Consider the following 25,112-nt stretch of genomic DNA (forward strand, 5'->3'; position numbering starts at 1 on the left):
CAAATTATGGAACCAAAGGGAACAAGAACTTTAAAAAGGAAAAGAATCCTGCTAACTCATTCATTTACTCATTCAGGTGTTTATTAAGCAACTACTATGTGCTAAGCACTGTGCTGATGTGGGGATACAATAGTGAACAAGACAGATGTAGGTTTTGCTTTTGTTGGAACTAACCAGGCAACAAGAATGAAGAATTGTATGTTTGCATTTGTATGTGTACACATACAAACATACAAAAAACAAACATACTCTCTATGTTTTTACATGTTATATATACACACACACATACACATACGAGAATATATTTACCTTATAGAAGGTCTTACATAACAGACCATGCTGATTGGCTTCTGTGCTGCACCATCAGACAAGATGGAAAATATAGGTACCAGCACTCACAGAGAGGATAAATATGTCTCAATGCCAATTCCCAATTGGTAAGCAATGGACTTTAGCAAGGACTTAGCCAGTGGGACATTTCTGTGGCCTAAGGCAGTGGTCGGCAAACCGCGGCTCGCGAGCCACATGCGGCTCTTTGGCCCCTTGAGTGTGGCTCTTCCACAAAATACCACGTGTGGGCGCACACGTACATTGCGATTGAAACTTCGTGGCCCATGCGCAGAGGTTGGTTTTTGGCCTGGGCGAGTCTATTTTCAAGAAGTGGCATTAGAACACTCAAGGGGCCAAAGAGCCGCATGTGGCTCGCAAGCCGCAGTTTGCCGACCACTGGCCTAAGGCATATTCAGTATCAACATGACTTACTGGAAGATTGGAATTTTCCTATGTGTGTAGGGATGGAGCAAATCCACCAGAGAAGGGAAGCAATGTTGTAATTTGTGACACCTCAATTAACACATGTTAAGCCCTTTACATGTATATTTACTGCTCAAAAGAACTCTATAATAAATTAGTGTTATTGTCCCATTTCACAGATCAGGAAACAGTTTTAGACATGAAATAATAGTATCCTTGTTACTCCAAGATATGAGTATAGATTGAATAAACAAATACTGATTGATGTCAAAAAAACATTCAGTACTAGTATATCTGAGAAAAATGTTTTTGTAGGGAAGGTTTCCTGAGAAAGTTAATACAGAATGTGTATTCAAAGAGTTGTGAAAAATAAGGTAATTTAAAAATTGGGATAAGGAATAATTGGCGAGAAAAGACAGAAAGTTATGTATGTAGGACAGCAGTCATATATTTTTGTCACTGTTATTAATGAGAAACAGTGTAGCAAACTTTAGAGCAAGACTATCTGGGTCTGTTACCCAGATGTTCATTGTTATGGTGTGTTACTCAAATTCTCTGCACCTTAGTTTCTTTGCTTTCAAATGTTGTATCCCTAACAACTACCTCAGAGTTTGTATAAGCTTTTAATGAGATTATGCATGCAAAGTATATACCAAAGTTCTTGGTAAGATATGAGCTCTAAATAAATATTAGTTATTATTTATGGTGGTAGTAAGAGGAAGGAGAGGAAGAAGGATTTAATAAAGGGTATTAAAAAGTATTTATTTTAAAATAAGAAGAAAGCTTGCAAATTTTAAAGATATATAGCCATTTTTGTTAATTCTTAAATAAATTAAGCTATTTGATCATGATTAATCAGTTTTTGTAATTTCCTCAATTTAAAAACTGCAAAAGGGAAACATTGAGAATTTAGATGCACGGAACATTCCTGCCTTAAAGAGGCATACAGTCACAGGCATGAAAAGTCTAAAACATAGATTAATTTTGCTGTCTTTCTTGGATGTCTAGAAATGAGAAAGGCACTTCAAAGAAGATGCGTTAGAATGAGAAATAAATAACAATTGCGATAGGCTAAAGTTCAGTGCTAATCTGTGACTTATTTAAGGTTGTTGAACAGAATGAGAACAAAGTCATTTTCAGTATTCTAGAAGTAATTTGCCAAATTTCTAATACTAAAGATCTGTAGTTTCAAAGCCTTTTAAGTTACAAAGCTAATTTGGTCAGAAACAGAAAATGACCAAAGGAGATTATAGGCCCTAAAAGTGTTTTTCAGCAAATTGAAGTTTGATCTTTTAAAGTCATGCAAATATTTCTTCACCTTGCTGCTTCACTTTTCTGAGGAATCATTTTCCTAAAAGAAATGAACAATGATCAATGTTGTAAAAGTGATCACTTTTAGAGAAACAGTGCCTCATAGAAGGTATATTAGCAGGTATTTCCACATGTCTTTAGAAGTTTTGGTAATGACAGGTATTGTTTGGCTACCCACTGACATGTGTGAATCCTTTGGGAAAAGAACCTAAGAAATAGTGACTATCTTGAGTCCTTAAGCTCCCAGGCCTGTGTTGAATAACCTTTAGGCTAACAGACAACCAACATCAATGCTGTCTGCCTAACCCCATATTCGCCTCTCCAATATTCCCATCCGCCTCTTGCTACTTATTGCCTGTGGCATAGGCACCACACTCCTCATGGTGGGTAAATTTCTGTGGTCCTTCTGGATCATCTTATTACTAAAGAGCTCATTCCACTGGCACAACATTCCATATTTCCTCACATTTTCGTTTTAAAAACCTTTCACTTTTTCCCATCCTAATTCAACAACTCTCCTTAAAAGGGGACTTTCAACACTTTTTGGCTTTTGATATTAGTAAAAATCAGATTATTATTTGATACTCTGATGTTTACTGTAATCGAAAGTAGTCAATATGTCTTTAGACGACTTCAAAATACAGCACAATTCAACCAGCAAGGATAAACACACACACACACATACACAGGATGACACTGTCTAAATTGCTCACCACATTAAATGCCTTTTATTGGTAGAGGTCAAAGTTGCTTTTGGCCTGGAGCTATGCAGTAACAGACGTGCACAGAGTGAAAGTTCAAAGCACCTTGTGTGGTTAAAACACACTAATTAGGGATGTGAAGACGGGGTTCTTCCTCGGGGCTTCACCATCTGCTAGTTAGGTCCTTCTCAGTCATATAGGCTAGTAAGAAAAGTGTTTCCACTTCCTATGATTACGTGTACAATTTTAATGTTTTGATTTTAATACCCAATATCTTAAAATATTTTTTTCAGAGATTACTGCAATGACCTTAAAATATCAGATAATAACACCGAATTTCTTTTAAATTTCAATGAGTTTATTGATAGAAAAACTCCAAACAATCCATCCTGTAAGTATGCATTAATTCACAATAATTGTTTCAGTGTGGTCAAATCCTGGTTCAGTTGAGTTTGTTGTGATGGTTTGTTTATTTACTTTATAAAATTTTAATGGTAAGATGTAACAACATGACCCTAGTAAAGAAATGTTATTACATTATTAAATAAAGTCAAAATTTAAAAGCCAGAAAATAGATACTTGCAAGTGTTTAGATGGAAATAGGATATGCTTACCTTTGCTCCTTTCAAATTTAAGAAGCTTAATTTTGAATGATCTTCTGAAGGTTTTTCATTGCATTGTTCTTGCTATATAGAGGAAAACAAACTAACACATATTTTCCAATTTACATAATGAGTTTTATATGAATAGAATAAAAAGATAAAAAGATAAGCAGTATTACTTAATAGTTTGTTTTCTTGCTGACATTCTATTTTGATCACAATTAACTTTGTAATTAGAAATATGCTTCTATATTTTCCCTTTTTATGAAGTCAATAAAATTGGGATAAAATAAATTTTAGCAGTCTTTAACTATTACATTTGTCTTTTAGAGAAATTTGTATCATTCATACTATGAAACTTCTTAGAGACTTATGAATTCTTAGCTTTTTAAACATTTAAAAAATCTTTAACTACTTTTTTCCTAAAAATTAAAATAATTAAAACCAACTAAAATGTGTGCAGCCTAATCTTACCCCCACCTCTCGCAGTAATAGCATAAGTAAAGTCACATGTTCCTTACCTGAATGAAATGAAATGTTGATATGAATGAAGTTTCAGAAGGTACTTACAGGTTATTCAGAGCTTCATGGGCTTAGAGTAGAGGAGCCTGAGGAAAAGGATGAAGAAAAAGTGTTTTTAAAATGTGTATTAATTTTACCCTTGGTTTTCATCATCTATCCTCCCCATTACCTTTGAACTTGAGCTGATAGGATCCTTCACTAATATCAGTAGATTCCAAAAGCTAGTCTTGGAATAGAGACGGTGTGTGATAACTTAGGTTCCTTATGTTCCTCGGCCCAAAACAAACAAAAACCTACATAACTATGTATTTTTATTTTTATATGTAAAATTGTCCATGAAATGATGCTAGTTTGAAATCACCACACAAAAGCAAAAGAGAATACTATTTCTTCATTGTTTCTTGATTGGCATATTTCATATATCTTGTTAATACAGTTTAAAAAAAGTTGCCTCATTTAGAATTGGCTTTTCCACTACTAGCCTAAAAAAGTCAAGAAAAGATGAAAAATGCAGAAAATAAATATAGGATTTATTTTTAAATTCATAGAAATACTTTTCATTCTAAATTGCTTTTAGAAATAATATATTTGTCTCATTATCTTAATTTTAAAAGTATGTGGATTGCATTGAGGGTCTCCTTTTTCTGTGTTAGGTAACACGGATTTGATAAATCGGGTCTTGTTGGATGCAGGTTTTACAAGTGAACTGGTCCAAAATTACTGGAGTAAGCAGAAAAACATGTAAGTATTGTTCTTATTAATTAAAAAATATGTCCTTTCAGTTTAGCATCTTTCTGGGGACTATCTGGAAATAGGCATCAAACTTAAAGTTTATTATTTATCTTTAATAACAATTTATTGAGAAAATTATTTTGCAATTGTTGACAACTTGCATTTGCAGTTGTGGGTGTATGTGAGGAGTAACACCTGCCATTACTCAGCTTTACACTCAGTGTGTACACTGACATGTGAATAGGCATGTTTGTGTGTGTTTCTACATGTGGTAAATAGGGTTACTACCAGGTACCCAGTCAAGAAACTGACAAATCTGATGATGGTTCTCATTTACACTCTCTCCTCCACCCATTTCCAATCAATCATCAAATGCTAAATATTTATTCTAACAATGTTTTCCTCTCTTTATACGCAAAGTCCTAATTTCAGTTTTTAAGAAATTACAGCAACTGATTTTTATGCCTTTAATACTTCCCATTCTTCTACCTACAACAGCCCCAGTCTATATTCTCCATATAACTCACACTTGCCAGTCTTAACTTTTAAAATGCAGTTCCAATTCTAGGCTAAAGGTGACACTCTCCAGCATGGATTTCAAGATCATTCATGAGCTGACTTCCTATTTTTTCTCACCTTGTGCCTTACGCTTTTATCACAACAGATACAATCACTCTTCACTAGCTTTCTCTGTCATCCCTGTTAACTCCTATTCCATCTTCAAAATTCAGCTGTATTATTCTTTTCCTATGATATGTCTTCCTTAAGCATCCTCCATTTTAATTACTTATTTCTTAGATGTTTTAACTATTAAAACATAGTTGCATCTATTGATATATTTACTTTGGCTGTGTTTTAAGAAATAGTTTTATTTATCTTTGTATCACCAACACCTAACATAGTAACTTTCAGAGAGTAAGTTGAATAAAATATTTCCTTCTTCTGTCTTCTGTTCCAGCAAGGGAGTGAAAGCTCGGTTTGTTGTGACTGATGGTGGGATTACCAGAGTTTATCCCAAAGAGTAAGTTCAAATAACATCTGTAAAAATAAGTGCATTACAAAAGACTACGGCAAGACTCTGTTCATTAATGTATGAGGAAGCCATTCTTCAGAGACACTGATCATTATTCATACATTAAATTGGAATCATTGTTTAAACTACTTACATTACAAAATATTTCATTTCTTTAAAAATGCTATATTATTCTTCAGTAATGTACTTGTATTTGCTTATCATATATATTACATAATTTAAGATATTTTAAATACATGTTTCTCTTTGTACAAACTAACCTAGTCAAATGAACATAATGGTTATAGTCTATGGACTATATTTGAATAGCACTTCATTGTTTTCACTGTACTTCAATGAATCTTACCTCTGTTTATCTTCAGAACAGTCTATAAAGTGGGCTGGGTAGACTTATTAATATTAATTGAACTATTAACTGACTTGTCCAGAATTACCTAGTTAGTAAATGGCAGAGTAAAACCTAGGAGTCAGCTCTTTCTATAAATTCAATGCTAATCTATTGCTTAGTAATGAGTATCATATACCCCATCAATTACCACTAACTTGCTTGGGCATACCTGAGATATAGACATATCTGTAAATTTTGGTTTTGTCCACAAAGGGAAAAGTAGGTTATCAGGTAGGTTAAAGAATAAAAATGATGAGCCATTTCCCCCTTAGGGCTGGAGAAAATTGGCAAGAAAACCCAGAAACCTATGAGGACAGCTTCTATAAAAGGAGTCTTGATAATGATAACTATGTTTTCACTGCTCCCTACTTTAACAGTAAGTATTTCTTGAAATTTAGCTTTGACAATTAAAAAATAATAAATTATTGCTACTGCTTGCATTACTCCCCCAAAATATATTATAAGTTAATTGCTCAGAATAGTCATTATTAAGTATACATGATATGCCGACATTGGAAAGACAGAAGCATCTATTTAACTGAGGAGGAAAACGCACATACAGGAAAGAGTCACCCAGTAATGTAGAAGCAGCTTATCTATTGGCATGCATAATACTAGAAACATGTAGATAAACTCTCATTACACAAACTGAACATATATTGAAGAATGCTTAATTTTTTTAAATGTAATTAATCAATTTACTGCACTCTAATTAGTTAAATATATTAAGTATAGAAATTAATAGCCATATTTTAAAATATTGTATTGTTATTTCCCCCAAAGTTTTTAATTTAATTACTCAGCCTCTCTGGGGATAGATATTATTTATCCTCATTTTCACAAGTAGGAAAACTGAACTTCAGAAAATTTTAGAGTTTTGTCCAGGGACATTATCTTCTAAAAATGCAAAGGCAGTTTGGGAATCTCTAAGATCAATCTTTCCACTTCAGCTGCCTTCCCAATATTTTAGCAAATGTCATGAGGCAGAGGTTTGGCATGCACCCAGTGTATTGTGGAATGCATGAAGCCAAGCTGAACAGTTCACATCCCAAAGGCAATTAATGCAAACCAATTCATGGACACCCCAATTACCCTGGCATATAGCATATACCTGTGCTAGAATAGTCATGTATTGAAAGAAATTCAATATTATTTCATTTATCTAGATAGGTCTTTTTCCACTTTTTTTTAGAAAGTGGACCTGGAGCTTATGAATCAGGCATTATGGTAAGCAAAGCGGTAGAAATATATATCCAAGGAAAACTTCTTAAACCTGCAGGTAAGTATATATATAAACATATATTATATACATACACATGACCAATATTAAATGTGACCTAATATTTATATTAAAAAATGGGCAATGCTTATCAGAAAGTTTCAACCAAAACAAAGACAGACAAATGTTTTAAAAAATAAAATACAATACAATCACTTCTCTTTGAGGTTGGGGATAAAATAAAGTTGTTAGTATATGGAGTTGAGGAATTTTCTAAGAAGTATGTATGTTTATATGCTGTTGGCACAAATTTCTGGAGTCAATTTAGTGTCATATGTAAAAATTCTAAATGCTGGATTGGTCCAGCAATCCCACTCTAGAAGTCCAACCTGAAAGACACTTACGAATATGCAGAAGGATACACAGCCAAAGATGTGAATATTTGTAATGATGTGAACATGGAAAGTTTAGTTTCTGTTGTTGGGGTGAAAAGATAAATTCTGGCATAACTATGCTATAAAAAGTATTAGGTAAGGATCCATTTTTTTTAAAACTTCCAATAAAGTAAGTTGGAAAATAACTTTTTTTGTTAAAAGAAATCAAACAAATAAAACAGTTTGTAAAACTGAAGATTAATGGGAATTGGAAGTAGGCTGGAATGAGTAGATACAATAATGTATCAGTTATTTTCATTGTAGATTCAATGCTGTTTGACCTGTTCAAAGAGCATGCATTAGGCCACCTGGAGAAGGTTCATAAATTGCCTTCCTACTCCTGAGGGCATTTTTATCCCTCAGTGGCTCAACTGCATAGTTAGATTCACTCCATCACTTTCTAACCAATAAACCCTTCCTTCGTTTGCTCAGTTGCTTTTATTCACTTAGTTATGGCTCAGACGCTTAATCATTCTTCCACTCTCTCTCTCAAACTTTCATCTTCTCATCTAGTCACTCTTCAGCCAACACTTCTTAATCACCTATTGCATACATTGCATTGGCCGGGTTAGGAAAGCCTCCTAAGACATTCTATTTGAATGACCTTATATTTATAAGGCTATTCTTAATACTATCACTTTTTTTTAGCTTATCAGCTATATTAGTTAATTGGCCAGGCTGTGGCAAATGAATAAGCTGTTTTGTGAATATAAATGAAGTTTATGTGATAGATGAAGAGCTATAAGCATTACTTCTTAATGCAAACCCCAAGAAATAGCTCTGTAACCAAAGTTCAACCCAAAGTCAATGCTATTATATAAATTTACTAAATTATCATGTAGCAAATATTTGTTGCAGCTAACTAAAATTACAGTCTTTTAATTCAAATAAACTTTTCAATGTATAGCTGAAATTAAATTGATTTCTTTTAAATCTCAAGAAACTTACCTGCTCAGGAATTTTCAAATATGAGGAGAAAAATTGATAGAATCATAGCTACAATTTTAAAGATATATATCCATTTTTCTTTTACATATTTTTTAGTTGTTGGAATTAAAATTGATGTAAATTCATGGATAGAGAATTTCACCAAAACATCAATCAGGGATCCGGTAAGATATATATTTTTTTAATTACTTTACTATGTACTTACTTTCAAATGTAAATAAAATTAAAAGTAAAATCTTATAAAGAGGCTAAATTTTCAGTGCCACTACACTGAAACAAAATTATGAATTTCTTTTTTTTCAGATTTTAAAAATCAATTAATAAATATAAAAAAATTTAATGTTATCGTTTTAAATGCTAGTGTAGATAAGTATTGCTATTTTCTAAAGATAAAGTAATTCTTTTTTATTATGGGAAAGACTGATGTTTAATCTTTTATACTAGATAAATTATTTTGATTTATTTTTATTTATAATTGCAACATGGTAATAATATGATACAATTAAAATTCAGTTTTACAAAATGTGGTAATAATTGTAATTTTGTCTTTCAGTGTGCTGGTCCAGTTTGTGACTGCAAAAGAAACAGTGATGTAAGAAAACTCTTTAAAATAAACATTTTAACTACTAGTATAATTTTTTCTTGTTACTCTTGATAAGATTTTATGATTAAAAATATGCAGGAAATTTTAATCAAGTGCTAAAAATTAACTATGAAGTTGTGAACTACTTTAAATCCTATTTTTAAAAAGATTATTATATTATGGGGAATTATAATAAAGGTGTATCAATATGGACTGTATTCTCTTCTATCTCAATTCTGTTAGGTTCTTTTGCACCTATGTATCTTTACCTCTATTCCTGGGTGGGCATTTTCTAACCAAGGTATACTTACTACTTATCCATGCAGTCTTTCCCCATCTTTTTGCATTTCCTCTAAGTTTGTTCAACACTGTATTCACAATGAGAAATTGCTTTTTTAACTTAACCTAAGGATTATATAATCCTATATAATGAAGAGGTAATATATAAATTGACCATCACTCTAACACACAAGATGGCCGGCAGGGGAGGGCAGTTGGGAGCAACCAGGCCGGCAAGGGAGGGCAGTTAGGGATGACCAGGCTGGCAGGCAGAGGCAGTTAGGCATCAATCAGGCTGGCAGGAGAGTGGTTAGGGGGCGTGATCAGGCTGGCAGGCAGGCGAGCGGTTGGGAGTCATCAGTCCTGGATTGTGAGAGGGATGTCCAACTGCCCGTTTAGGCCCAATCCCACTGGGGCCTAAACGGGCAGTCAGACATCCCTCGAGGGGTGCCAGAATGGAGAGGGTGCAAGCTGGGCTGAGCGACACAACCCTCCCCCCCCATGCACGAATTTCGTGCACCTAGCCTCTAATTTATTATAAAGTTCCCTAACATGGATTGAATTTTACATTGCCTTCTATTTTATTTCCATTTGAGTTTGAAAAAGCAAATGTGGACTTTTTTTTATTCAAAAGCTGAAGATGCTTTAAGAATGATACTAGATAAACTATTCCAAAAAAATGAATAAGGAAGGATGAATTCCACTCTTCTAGTCATCTTATCTGTGTGTATATTTCCCAATGAAGCAAGGGGTTTATATCATCTGATCACTTCTAGTCATCAAAATTATGTCAATAATTTATTTTTGTAGTTTGTCCATTTTATAGAGACTTTGTAAACATTGATTATGGGAACTATGTTTTAGAGCAAAGGTTTGGCAAGCTGCTTCCACAGTAGGAAAATAGAATGACCATGTCCCCAACTCTGAAAACAGTGTTTCAAATTGTGCTTTTTATATAATAAAAACTAGTAAACTGATTCATGCATTTACACATGATTTCAATTAGGTGGGAATTTATTCCATATTTTAGGATTAATGATTTTTTTCTGTCACAGGCATTTCTTATTTTGCTTTTAAATTTCAAATGATCCAACCAAGTACTTATATATATAGCTCTAAATATCCCCAGACTGCTCTTTTTTTAATTATTCTATGAAACATGGTGACTAAAATTCATTTAAAAATATTTTCTGTCAAGTCTTAAACATGTGCTTAAAATAATAAAGTAATTATACATTATTAAATATTTTGATCTATTCAGTTTACCGAATGATTCAGATGATTTTTGGAGTGGCAAAAAAATTATTTCTGATTTGTTCTTATGATTTGTTAAGACTAAGTTAACAGTTTTAACTGGATGGATAGTGGTGGAATACCAAGCCCTGGGGGTTTGATATGAATCTATGCATGCCCTTGATTTATTTAATCAAAATCTCTTGAGCATGTGTGTCCAAGAGAAGACATAATCATTCTCCTAGGGTTGTTATAATCATCTACATGTATCGAAGTGTAATGATAGTACAACCTTCTAATCTTTCTAAAAATGTGTTAACTGTTATTTTTATAGGTAATGGATTGTGTGATTCTAGATGATGGTGGCTTTCTTTTAATGGCAAATCATGATGATTATACTAACCAGGTATGTACCTAAAGAGAAAAAGAACTAAGGTTTCCAAAGTATATTTTCCTAGTTCAACATTACAAAACTCCTCCATACCATAATAGAAATTGATGAGTTGTTTTATTTTTGTTATAAATTTAAAAGTGCTTAATATGATGTAAATCATTAAGATTTGCATCAAAAATATAGGTTTCTTTATGTTTGCTAGTTGAGTTTACTTTCTAGTATTCAAAGTAATTAAAACATATAGTTAAGGATCTTAACATATAAACTTTTTATTTTTGATCTCTCAGAAATGTAAAATATTCCCATGTATTAAATACTTATCAGTTGATAGTGTCTAACTTAATATTAGGCCGCTTTGAAACAGGTGAAGTTTCTAATCCCAAATTTGTAAATTGCTAATTGCTTCATAGAAGATTTTGAACAAAGTAGAATTTTTGGTCAACTAATTTCATTTCTGAGTCTACATTTGTGGCTTCTCTTAAAAGAAAAAGAAGGAAAAGATCTCTCAACAATGACCGTTTTTCCTAACTGACAATGTTTATGGTCTGGAGTTTAGGATTAAACTCTAGGGTAGCCTCTAATACCTCCGAGGTTGCCCCTGTGGATGGGGCTCACTCTGGTTCATCACAGTCCCTACAGATTTCTTTCGCAAGTCCCATCCGTTTTTCTTATTTGTGCTGTTTCTCATCCTCAGGAGGCATTTGATTGTCCTTAATGCTGAATAAATTGTGTCCATTCCTTCTACAGATATCACACAGAGCTTTTGAGTATTGAATTAAGCTCATTGCGTTCTTTTGGAATGTTAGATCCGGTTTTGAAACTCCTGAGTAGTTTTAGTACACGATTCTTTGTATTATTTCTTTTCACTGTACTGATTCAGGTATAATATTTGACTTTAATTTGCAACTTTATTTTTTTTTTCTGTGCAGATTGGAAGATTTTTTGGAGAGATTGATCCAAGTTTGATGAGACATCTGGTTAATATATCAGTCTATGCTTTTAACAAATCCTACGATTACCAGTCGGTGTGTGAGCCTGGTGCTGCACCAAAACAAGGAGCAGGGCATCGCTCGGCATACGTGGTCAGTGATATCCAAGTCACCCTCCCTCTCCAAGAGACACTCAGTGTGGATTAAAGCACTGACTTTTTTATTTTATATTTTCTAGCCATCAATTGCAGACATATTACACATTGGCTGGTGGGCAACAGCTGCTGCCTGGTAAGTCAAAACTGTATTTTTATTGGTAAGGAGAGAAAGATGTAAAGAGAAATAATTGGATGAAAACATGGATTTTGTGACATGTAAATGATTATTATGGGAATTACTTTTTTTATTCCCGTTAACACATATTGGCAATGCGTATTTATAAATAGTTCTTCTAGGTGATCCGTATAAGGCTGTTACAATCATTCTGTTTTGTTTTATGTGAAAACAATGTTATGCTCATGCAAACGCCAGCCTTTCCAGAAGGTTATTTTTCCTATGGGACCTTTGAAACTCTTCATTTGTGTGTCTTCCTTATAGGATACTCAGTCCCTTAAATTGTAGGTGTTTTTATCTCTTCTATTTATTGCATTCCGCATTCAAGTTGGATGCCTTCATCTATCAAATTCCTGACATGATGACTCATCTTTCCACCTCTTTACTGTTCATACAAAGGCTGGCATAGTTTTAGAGGCATCAATCATCTTGCTGAAATGGATCTTATTCTTTCTTTTCATTGAATCCAACCTCCTTCACCCCCTCACCTATAACCTGCCACCTATGAAAATGAGACATTTAAACTGCTTAGCGAGGCACTGAGGAAAGTCTGAAAGATCAAATTTGTCATTGTTCGGTTCTGCTTAGTCAAGTAACAACCTCCTGATGTGTCTGGGATCCATCCTCTCCCTCCCTTCCTTCCTCGCTGTCACTGTATTTCTTTTTTTTATCAATGCCCAACTTGTATTGTTCTAGCTTTATTCCAGGTAGGTTAATCTTTACATTCATTTGATATTGAGGCTTTCCCAGCTAAAATTAGATTATAAAGTAGCAAGATTTTTAGAATTAAAAAATCCATTATTCTGGGGAAAAATGGTGCTTTCTGTTGTGAAAATGAGATTTCTAAATCTCATATTGAGCCCTAGCTGGTTTGGCTCAATGGATAGAACGTCGGCCTGCAGACTGAAGGGTCCTGAGTTTGATGCCAGTCACGGGCACATGCCCGGGTTGTACGCTCAATCCCTAGTAGGGGGCATGCAGGAGGCAGCCAATCAATGATTCTCTCTCATCATTGATGTTTCTCTCTCTCTCCCTTCCTCTCTGAAATTACTAAGAATATTTTTTTTAAATCTCATATTGATTCTGAAATACTTGATTGCCTTTATGTTATTTTCACTAAACTCAGTTCCAGATGACTCTATACTAATATTTGGCTCAATTGTCCTTTATTATAATATTGAAATATTCTAAATGCCACATATGATATATATATTTCATAAATGTCACACTGTGTGTTTATAAATATAGTTTATGAACCCATGGCACAAAGTCATCTTTGTTTGTTTTTTTAGGCTTTTTCTTCTACCACAGAGCTTTAAAAACTAAAAGGAGAAAATTCTGACTGTGAAATATTGATATTCTCCTGTTAGACTTACCAAATCTCATTTCATATTATGTCTCCTCACACATGTGTCCCTCATTTGGTTCTACACACCCTGACTTCATGACGTCTTCAACAGAAATAATGTATAATGCTTTGTGTAATTTAAGAATACTTATATAAAATGCTTCTAAACTTTTTATTAACAAATTCTCAATATTTTCCTGAAAGGTGAAAAAGAAATGTGTTTATAAAAAATTCCTCACATTTTTATCATATAATTGATAGAGGAAAATACGTAGATTTTAATCAGTAATTACTCATATTTAAAATTCAGGTCTATTCTACAGCAGTTTATCTTGAGTTTGACTTTTCCACGGCTTCTGGAGGCAGGTAAGTAAATGCTCAGATATTGCCATAATTAAAATATCCTTTTTGGATGTACTGAATTTAACAAACTCTGAGAAAGAGTGTGTGATAGAAAGAGAAAGAGAATCGTCCATTTGACACTTATAGGTTCAAATCTATTTTTCAAAACTTTCCTGTCTTTCATTGGATCTATTTTGTAGCTGTTATATATTTGAATTAATTTTTCCATTGAAAAAATTGCTGGGCACCTATTAAGGGCTACCGCTATATTACCAGCAGTAAACAGCCAGTCGAGGTGCCCGCCCTTTTACAGTTGTTTTGCTCCGTGAGAAAGGAAGGCTCTGGGACTGCCTACCGTGTCCCTTCCTGATGGTGGTCTTCGTTTCCCCGCAGCTGAGATGGAAGATGAGGAATTTACAGCCTCTATATCGAAGCAGAGTTGCATCACTGAGCAAACGCAGTATTTCTTCGATAATGATAGTAAGTCCTTCAGTGGTGTATTAGACTGCGGAAACTGTTCCAGGTAATTTTTTTTCCTCATTTCTGGACCAAATAAATTGTATTCACTTTTATAGTCATTACAGAAAATGATGGAGATTGTTGTTGTTTGAGTCAGAGAGATATGGATAACTGTTTTAAGATGAAAATATCAGAGATCTTCACTTTCCCTGTAGGTTTTTTAAAAATTATAATTTTTAAATTTAATTTTAAATTAGGTAAGTTATAGTCCCTTCAACTATAATAAATGGTCTTTAAAAAAGACCCACTTTTAGGTAGAATAGAGAAATTCTATTACATGTGTGTATTTTCTTGTCTAAAATGACCTATATTAAAATGTTTCTAATATAGAGAAATTTGAAAAGTTATTCATTCTAATAAGATTAGGATTAATTATATCAGTAATTCCAAGGCAGATGTATGATTTTTTTTTTTAACATTTAGTTAGTAAACGGTTTTCAGGGTTGTGTGTTCTAATTCGAAACTGGGAGAAAATATTTCCAAAGGTCAAGGTTAATGTTAGTCACCAGTATTCCATAAAACTTGTTGGAAGAGATGGAGAATTTAGTTTGGTTGTAATGGGATAGAGGCGAAGTGGGGATGTTTGGTTTTCAGAGGAGAGAGTGATAATCCATGTCACAGGTCCGCTGAGAACAGAGTAGAAAGGCAAAGAGTTGGGATACTTTGTTTTTAGCAACTGCAGGCTGGTTATTCAAGAAGAAATGTTAACACAGAGAAGAGAAAATACGAGGAGATGAGGTAATCTGAGCACATGAAAGGGCTGGAATTGTTAGTTGCTAGGGATTCAAAATAGACGTTTAGAACAGTTAAAAATGTTTTCAGGAATGTGTTAATTGAAACTAGCATGAATTTTTAATAAGCATGTTCAATATGATTTGATGACTTTATTTAGCTAACCTTTATGTCCTGGGAGGAAGTAGAGTGTATGAAAAGGAGAAGGAAGGGATGATAGTCAGGCATGATGAACTCAGTAAAAAGCAGACCTCCTTGTTTAGAGATTAGTATATTAGGCTACCCTCTGTCAATGTTTTACAGGCTCATCAGAAAGAGCTTCAGAATTCTTTGGTCTTCCATTAATTGATGTGCAGTACTAGCAATATGTGCTTTAAAATGGCTAAATTAAATTGCAGAGATAAATGTAATCAAGATATTAGAATGAATCGCAAAAAATCCCACTTTTTAAAAGATATCTTAGAGAAATCACTTTTTAACGATAGTTACATTTTTATCTTGATTGCTAAAGAAGGCAGAGAAGCAGCTTAAGATGTGAAAACTCACACACACAACAAAATACTTCATGAAATGTAAAACTCTTGACTTTCTCTATATGTCTGTTTCCAGTTAAGTAGTTACCACCATGGTTGGCAATTACAATTAACATTTAAGTGTTGTGCCTCAGTCACACTAGTCACATTTCAGGTGCTCAATAGCTTTATTATCTATCATATTGCATAAAGCAAAAAAAAAAACAAACATTTCCATCATCACAGAGTTTATTGATCTAGTCTTTACTCTGCCATTGGCTTGGGCAAGATGATTAGCCATATTTGCAGTCTGAGTTTTCTTATGTGTAAAATAAGGTAACTGTGGCTTATTTCCAGTGATAAATACCACAATTCCTTAAACATGTAAAATAAAACATTCTTTCTATGAGTTTCAACAACTAAATAGTGCTAATTTTGCATTGAGAACTAACATTTTTAAACATGCTTAAAACATTTTTGCATTTTTTTTATTCATTTGAGAGAGGTAATAGGTGCATCCTCATACATAAAGCACAGTGACCTGTCTTCTAAACTCATTCTCCTTGTTTTACCGTTTATGTTGGTGATACTTCGTGGTTCAAGATGTGATACCATTTTAATGTGTTAAGAATCTTTGAAAATTGTTATTTCTTTCCCAAAAGATACTGTTCTGTTAATTTTTTAAAATATTTCCTTTGCAGGATCTTTCATGTAGAAAAACTTATGAACACCAACTTGGTATTCATAATGGTGGAGAGCAAAGGGACTTGTCCCTGCGACACGCGACTGCTCATACAAGCAGAGCAGACTTGTATCCTTTGACACCAGAGATGCTTGGAATGGAAAACCATCTTGAAATAATGCGTTTTTAACCTTGTCATGTTGTTGATGCTCATCAAATATTATAGAGTGATCACCGCACAGGAAGAATGGACCCCTCACGCAACATGTGTTTTGGAGGTCAAGGCTGATGTTGCTATACAGGCACCAAAAGGATAGAAAAGGTTTCTTACTCACAGAATGAAGTTTGGTGGCGAGAGCAGTGCAGATTCCCAAGTAGATGGGAAAATGGCCTGAGAGAGCTGGGAGGAGCACCTGTCTTGGTTAGGCAGCAGTCCTGGGTTCTTGCCTGTGCTGGCTGGGGCTTGGGTGGTTCAAACTTCCCAGGCAGTGCCAAAGGAGGGAGCACTCCACCCCGGCTCTCCTACCTGCTCGCCTAGATGCGGGACAGAAGGAAAGGGGGCATTGTGGCTTGAAAGCTGTCAATAACCCAAAATGCAGTCAGATATGGTATATGCATCCATTGGAATATCATTCAGTCTTACAAGGAAGGAAACCCTGTCGTATGCTACAACGGTTAAAACTACTTCTGGTGGTAAACATGCAAAAGGGCATGCAATGACTATCAAGCACTTCTGCAGAGGTTCTGTAGAGCGTCTGTAATTTTTTTTTCTTTCAAAAATAGCAGGGGCAAATGCTAAAAAAGTTCTCACCTATGTTTGGAATTGACATTTATTATTAGAAATTGGTTTATGTCTATCTTTGCCCCCAGGGTTCTCCCCTGTGCTGTTTTATAAGTATAACCCCGTCTTATACTCTGCATCATTCATCCACTTTTATGTGCCAGGGACCATATGCGGTCAAATTTTAAAAAGCTGATCTCTTCACACAGCCTCTAGTCTGACAAGAAAAGTTTGTGGCAGTTTAATTCCTTAAATCCCTAAGTAGTTGAATTGGTTGTGTTGGGTTAGAGGAATGACATAGGTATCTCTTACTTGCTTTGAGAAATAAATATATTGCATTTTCTTTTTTTAATTGTGTGTGTGGGGAAGTAATTTCATATTCCTTAACAAGGTTCTTTAGCTGACGGTCCTGATCCTTGTGTTATGGTTAAGCAACCCAGATACCGAAAGGGGCCTGAGGTCTGCTTTGATAACAATGACTTGGTAAGACCAAATGTTTACTGTATTAAAATACTTTATCTCAATGGTCCTTATCCATAAGAATTTAAAGAGCCATGGTGTTTCTCATTAACATGATGTACTTTCTGGTAAATAGATTTTTCATTTCAATATTTTTCATACTTAGAATAAGCTTACCGGTTGCTTCTTCTATCTGTCCTTTCCACAAAAATTGTACTTTCAAACATAATTCCAATCAATTTACTAATAATCCAACATTAGAAATCTGGTGATTTTAAAGACTTTCATGGGCAGTAAGTGTTACGTATGGTATATGAGTTGTCTGCCTTCATTTATATTCCAACCTTGAAGATATAAAAGTTATTTTTATTAATTTGGGTTTATTCAGGGTATTTAAAAACCTGTTAAATAGCTATTATCTAATTATTTTATAATTCTACTTTTTTTACATGGTTTCTGATTCTATCATAGATTATATATATATATATATATATATATATATATATATATATATATAATTTCTCTTAACTATTCTTAGATTGTTTGAAATTAGAAGCATATTCAATATTTTAACAAACTGCTAATTTTCCTATAGGTCAGCTGTCTTCCTCTAACACTATTATCACTGTGTCAGTAATCAGCTTTATGCTTTTAAAATTATTTTAGTTAAGAAACTTTGTTCTCAAACATAAAGGTTACAAAATGCCTGTCCACTTTCAAAAATTAATTTTAAGTGTAATATTCAATACTCTGATTCTTCAGGGTGTGCCTTTACATTTAGTGGTTTGCACACACAGAGCATTGTTATCTTAGGAATTGTTTATTCTAAAAATAGGACCAATCATTTACTGATAGATGTGCATTTATAGAGGTTATTATTTATTTAGAATAGACTTGCCTACTATGTACTTTTGCATTTCCATAGATACATATTGTGCAATTAGATAAATTATAATTGGTGCAAAGAAGAAAATATGGAGAATAAGGCTAAAAAAGCAAGATGTTTTAGGAAGTATATCTCTGTTATCTCTGCAAGGACTACTGATTATTCCCTTTGATGGGGAAATGATTCAGAATTGCTATTTGTTCTTTTTCATTTTACTCAGTTAGAATTAAATAAAATTCAGATATGAGGACTTAGGTTGTTTTATCTACTACACCTTCAGGAGCCTTGCCCTTGTCAAATCATTCCCCAAAGAATGTTGTATGTGGGCCCAAGGGTAGTATCGCTCATCAGCTATTTGCCATCAAAGACTGAGGTTAAATTCCTTCAGATGAACTTTAAAGATCATATAAAGTCCCTATTACTCAAAAATATTTTTACCCTATGAAGCTCTATATTTTGATCAAGGTTTAAGACAAAAATGTTCAAATTGCTATAAATTATACAGTGGATTGTGGGTGAAAGTACAACTCTTGCTCTGTAGCTTAATGTGCTAATAATGTCTGTTTAGCAGTGGAATATTTCAGTAACGCTTATTTGCAATGGTCACTGTGAATCTGCTCTGGATGGAGGCTCACATAAACTGCTAACTGCCGGCAAATTGCATGAAATCTCATCTTGTATGTCTTCTTTTCTGTGTTTTCTTTCCTTTTCCTGTACTTGCTACTTTGCCCGTTATTAATAGGATCAACTTATATGCACAACGAGTCGTGCCTGTACCATGATGTCTGCTCCTATCTTCATTTTACTGCAAGTTTTCATGTGGTGTGGATGGTCAGTCACTTTCTCTAATTTTTCTTTGTTTTTGTGTTTGGCTCGAAATTTTAAAAAATAATCTATATCCCTAAATGCACCATAACTGTCCTGAAACCAGGTTATTAAAATATCAGTACTAATTGTAAATAGCTAATTTCAAATGTTGCGTAAGTTTCTAATTTTAAACTGAACATAACATTCTATATTTATTTAAAAATCAGTATTTTCTCAGGTTTTTTTTTAAATAAGTCAATGTGGGGGAAAATTATACATGCTTCATGATGTCTCAATTTTACTAAAGAGTAATACCTTAAGGACAATTATTAGAGCTGGTCATCTCAATTTAATCATTACTTAATAATTCAATCATTCTACTTTTTTTAAACAACTTTTTAGATTTTTACTGCCAAAATTTTGATGTTCTTATATTGTATAAGTGCTTCCAATTTCATTTTACTTAATATCACTTACTTTACTTAATATCACTCACATTATCTAGGGCAAAATAATCATTTATTAACCTTTTGCCATTTACTGAATTACATAGTGTGACTAAATATATGTTTTAGGGCCTGAGTTTGTGTTCAGGGTTCCACTTATAGTTTTGCGGTTTCTTTTCTGATGGCCTTGATTCACTGTGATTATTATTATAACTAGAGCAACTTTGGTTGTGTTTGTTCTCCCATCATTATTGTCCAGGTAGTCATTGATTAGGAAACCACTAGATGGAGATGTGGCCATTACTATGGATGGAGTGAGCTTACCAGAGGGGAAAAGGGAGTAGAAGGATATTCAGAAAACAACTGCATTTGTCCTGGGGATAATAAAATAATGGTTTTCACAGAAAAAAAAAAAATTCCAAGTGAAGAAACTTATCTGGTTTAAATACTAAAAAAAAAAAAAAAAATACCAAAATTAAATTCTCTCTCTGTATGAACATTTTTTAAACAATACCATTCGTCCCTTACCCTGGCTGGTGTGGTTCAGTTGGTTAAGCATCGTCCCATGCACCAGAAGTCATCGGTTCTATTCCCAGTCAGGGTACATTCCCTGGTGTAGGGGGCACGCAGGAGGCAGCCAGTCAATTTCTCTACCTAAAAAAAATAATAATTAAAAAAAATAATTGATCCCTTAAAGATGATTACATAGGTAAGCATAACATTTTCTATTGGTGTCCCTATTTATAATCATAATAGAAATGAGCAAACTACAGCTTAAGGGTAAAAAATTATTATATTACACTTTATAGGTGAAGAATAGTATAAAAAGTTACTCCCATCGATCACAGATTTTTTTAGATAAAATTTATAGGCTACCATTTAGAGGCAAATATGCATGTCAACTTCCTTTTGAATAGGTCACTTCTAACTTAAAAACCTTTAGGCAACTACCTGACAGGTGGGACTCAGTTGGTTGGAGTATCGTCCTGTGTACCAGAAGGTTGCAGATTCAATTCCCAGTCAGGGCACCTATAGGAGACAGCCAATTGATATGTCTAGCTATCTCTATCACATCCATGTTTCTCTCTCAATCCCTTCCTCCTCTCTAAAACAAATTTTAAAAATCCATATTTAATAATGAATTAATCTTTTTTACCTAAGACCCCCCCAAAATATAATTTTCATATATTTTTTTCTCACCATAACTATAAATTTACCAAGAAAATGAATATCACCATGAGCCCCAATATTTAGGAGCAGTAAAGGTTAAAATCTAAGTTTTAGTGTTAGTCTGAATATAAGTAGGAATCTGTGTGCATTAGATTCTGCTCACAGAAAAGCTGGGTCAGAGGTGTCATCTTCTAAATGGTGACCGCTCTCTAAACATTTGAATAGTGACTCTGTCTAAAGCTAGGACCCTTACACCCTGTGGAGTCCAAAAGGATATAGATTATAGGTATCTATGAAGCCCATGCCATGAGGACTTTATTAAAACACAAGTATTCAAATTCAAATGAGACCTTTTGACAAGAGCTTTTTGAAGAATGAAGTTAAAAAAGAACAAAAGAAAAATAAACATGAAGCTGAAGTTTGTTTTTTTTATCAAAGAAGAAATTAAAGCTAGCCAATATGTCCATTGAGGAAGTTCATTATTTTATGCAAACCTAATTTATAAAAACACGTTATTGGGTACATGAAAAATGATAATGGAGAAATAAATGGGTGTATATGTACATAGGTGAACAAATGCACTACCTACTTCATTAGTTAATGTAAGCATGTTAAGATGCTGTGTAAGAGAACAAACTAAGAGTTTTATAGATTGTTCTTTGAAGCTGTTATGGGTGACTTAAGTACAGACCTATCTAAATTTGAAAGTTAGCCATTGTTTGGTAGATGTCTTCACCAGTGATTTGCCTTTTGAAGGAAATTTAATGGTGACTGTAATTCAGAAAAGAAAGAGCCAAAACTTCTTAACCAAGTTACTGAAAATTTTCTCTTGGGAAAATTATTCATAAATTTATTTAAATAAATTAAAAATTATTGTGCTCTTACTATGTGCAACTAGTCACCCCAGGTTCTGGTTTTGGAAAGAGTAATTGTTTAGTAATAGTTGTTTAACAAGGTAAAATGGAAGAGATTTTAGTCACCAAGTATACACAATCTTAAAAAGTTAGCCTTGGGGCAAAAGCATATGAATATATAACTATGGTTTAGATGTTGTTGGGTTTTTTTAATGAATAACTGAAAAGTGAAAATAGGAATGAGAAATTTTCAGTGTATCTTTTTAAAGATTTCTTTGAGAGACATCCCTGGAAATAAATCTACTAAAATGAATTACTCTATTGTAATATATATATATATAATATTGGCACTGTATAATCTGTCATACTGAAACAAGGTACCAATCTCTTATTTTCTACTATAGTAATCTTTTAAAAAATCAGACTTGATTGATCTGGTCATGATGTTAGTGGGAGTTTGGTCACTTTAAAACAGAGAAATGCTGGAGTTCCATCCATACCAATGCATTTGTGATTTGGAATGTTTTTAGAATATAGCTCATAATTTACTTGCATGGAATAATCTCAAGTCTTGGTAAATGTAGTTGCCCATGCATGAGAAAGCATGATCAGGAAACTGAAGAGGCAGATTTTTTTAGTGTGAATCAACTTACAGATTTCAGGGACTCCAAATAACTTATCTAAACTACCACCTTGCAGGCTAAAACAGACATATCTCATCATCGCACAGGGGAAATGAACCCCCACCCCCCTCAAAAAAACAAACACACATTTAAAAATAAAGAAAATGGATTCAAGCCAGAGAGAATATTTTTCTTTCCATAATACATTTCTAGGATAATTTTTACATTAATAAGAATTTCTTTGATAAATATATCCTTAATGCATTAATGGGTCTTGTTTGTGGTCTAATTTTCTGTTCCATCAAAAACCAAAGAACTTATAAGCATATATGCATAGGACACAGAAAATAGGTGAAAGCCTAGGGTGGGGTGGGAGATGGGTGAAGGGGGGAAAATAGGGGACATCTGTAATACTCTCGAAAATAAATTTTTTAAAAAAGCAGAATAACATGAAAAACACACACCACTTAATTAAAACTTAGGAGACACACTCCTGGTATAATAACAATTAAGCTTTAAGTTAGTATTTTGTGTTTATAACTAATCAATATATGTGCTACTTTACTGACTACCTACTATTTATTATGTACATACTCTACTTGTGAGATATTTGAGATATGTATAAACTAAAAAATTATTTTTAATCTGAAATGTAATTAAGAACTCTGTTTTTAATCTGGTAACCCTACCTACCAGGGAAAAGTATCTGAAGAAAGAGCGCAAAAGCCCTGAGATAGTAAACACCTTCACCTGTTGCAGAAACAGCCAGTGTTATTGGAGCAGAATGAGTGATGAGGGATGGGAGAGGAATACAGGAAGGTGAAGCTGGAAAGACAGCCAAGTCCCAGACCATATAATGCTTTGTCGAGAAATTTTGCTCTGAGAGCGATAAGAAATTTCAAGAAAGGCAGTGAAATGATTTAATGTATGGTTTTTAGAAGACTGCTTTTTGAGAAAATAAAAGGACAAAAGTAGAAGCAATGAGACAGCCTTGCAGGAGTACAGGCAAGAAGTGATGGTGACTTAGATATGAGAAGTAGTAGGTTTTGTGATAGAAGACATGCTGATGGATTAGATTTGAGAAAAAAGGAGGAAACACAGATGACTTGTTGTCTTTGACCTGATCCACTACTCCTAATGTGTCATTTAGAAAAATAATGTTTTGGGGCAAGCTTGATATCTTTCTGAGAACATATAAGAGTAGAGGTGGTAGAGATCAATGAATGTGAAGGTCAGAGGAGAATTTAGGGCTAACGATATAAAAATGTGAGTAATTGAGGTTCTGGTCCAAGGTGGTGACATAGTAGGCCCCAAGACGCACCAAACCTATACCTATAAACTGAAATTCATTCTGAAAGAAATCCAGCTGAGTGACCCCTATACTTTGAATGATCAAGAAAATACCCACATTGAAATGGGTAGGAAATGCTGAGACACACTATCGCCATAAACCTCACATCTGGCACATCAACCTATAATCAAGAGGCAACTCACAACTCCCAGGTTCTTCCTGAAGGGTTTCGATTGAACATCTAGCACCTCAACTTTTAAGATTTCCACCTGATGATGAGCCCCCAAAACATGTAGCTCTCAAAGTCATTGGGGGCTTGCATCCATGAGACACACAAGACCATAGCAAACAAAAAGTTTTTAATGGGCCCATGAGGCCTCACTATGGCCATCCTCCTAGGGCTCAGAGAAGAGAGAGCAGCCAGAAATGCCTTCTCCCAGTCTTTCCCTGCCCGAGGATATTTGCATACTTTAAAAGCTTTTGCCTGAGAATAAAGTCCTCTAATTTAGCACATATATAGCAGCTGATGTGGCCTTTCCTGAAAAGCTGGCCACAGTAGGCAATGCCTCCATGCTCATCCTTTGACCCACTCCGGGTCTCTGGTATCTCTCTCAGAAGATTTTTGAACATATCTGGCATCTTGGCTTATGAACCACCACTCTAAGAATGCACCCCTTGATCACTTGGCTCTGGTGGCCAGCACAGCTGGCATTCACAGGTAATATAGGACTGTAGCAAACAAACAGTTCTTAATCAGCTGTCCTCCCAGAGCTCAGTGCAGAAGGAGCTAACAGAAATGCCCATCTCCAAGCCTTTCCTGAAAGGCTTGCATATTTTAAAAGATGCTTGCTTTTGCTCCAGCCTCCAGTCAGCCTGAATCTGGGTGTAACGGATTCCTCCCCCGCTGGGACAATGTACCCAAAAGACACATGTAATTTTGCTCAACATCACTCACTATTCATCAGGGAAATACAAATCAAAACCACAATGAGATACCATCTCACACCTATTGGAACGGCTTCATCAAGAAGATAAGCAACAATAAGTGCAGGCAGGGATGTGAGAAAAGGGAACCTTTGTACACTGTTGGTTGGAGTATAAATTGGTACAACCAGAATGGAAAACAATAGGGAGGTTTCTCAAATAATTAATACTGGAATATTTGTTAGCTATGAGAGAGGAGGACATTCTGCCATTCTTAATAACATGGTTAGGCCTGGAGCATATTGTGCTAAGTGAGATTAAGTCAGACAGAAAAAGACAAGC

The 25,112-nt window shown here is 34.2% G+C and overlaps 1 protein-coding gene across 3 annotated transcripts in view; it reads left to right on the forward strand.

The window, feature by feature from the left end:
* The window catches only part of CACNA2D1 (calcium voltage-gated channel auxiliary subunit alpha2delta 1), a 379,039-nt gene that overhangs the window by 341,567 nt on the left and 12,360 nt on the right, over window positions 1-25,112 (forward strand). For all 3 annotated transcript variants that reach the window (XM_079785391.1, XM_079785388.1, XM_079785389.1), the window contains 14 exons: window positions 3,059-3,156; window positions 4,543-4,630; window positions 5,580-5,642; window positions 6,315-6,418; window positions 7,235-7,321; window positions 8,740-8,807; window positions 9,197-9,235; window positions 11,073-11,144; window positions 12,062-12,214; window positions 12,300-12,352; window positions 14,053-14,108; window positions 14,478-14,607; window positions 16,549-16,658; window positions 17,711-17,793. In XM_079785391.1, coding sequence (XP_079641517.1) covers window positions 3,059-3,156; window positions 4,543-4,630; window positions 5,580-5,642; window positions 6,315-6,418; window positions 7,235-7,321; window positions 8,740-8,807; window positions 9,197-9,235; window positions 11,073-11,144; window positions 12,062-12,214; window positions 12,300-12,352; window positions 14,053-14,108; window positions 14,478-14,607; window positions 16,549-16,658; window positions 17,711-17,793 — 1,204 coding nt within the window. The remainder of the gene's footprint in view (window positions 1-3,058; window positions 3,157-4,542; window positions 4,631-5,579; window positions 5,643-6,314; window positions 6,419-7,234; window positions 7,322-8,739; window positions 8,808-9,196; window positions 9,236-11,072; window positions 11,145-12,061; window positions 12,215-12,299; window positions 12,353-14,052; window positions 14,109-14,477; window positions 14,608-16,548; window positions 16,659-17,710; window positions 17,794-25,112) is intronic.

Source organism: Cnephaeus nilssonii (genome assembly GCF_951640355.1).
Source record: "Cnephaeus nilssonii genome assembly, chromosome: 12".
Taxonomy (NCBI): Eukaryota; Metazoa; Chordata; class Mammalia; order Chiroptera; family Vespertilionidae; genus Cnephaeus; species Cnephaeus nilssonii.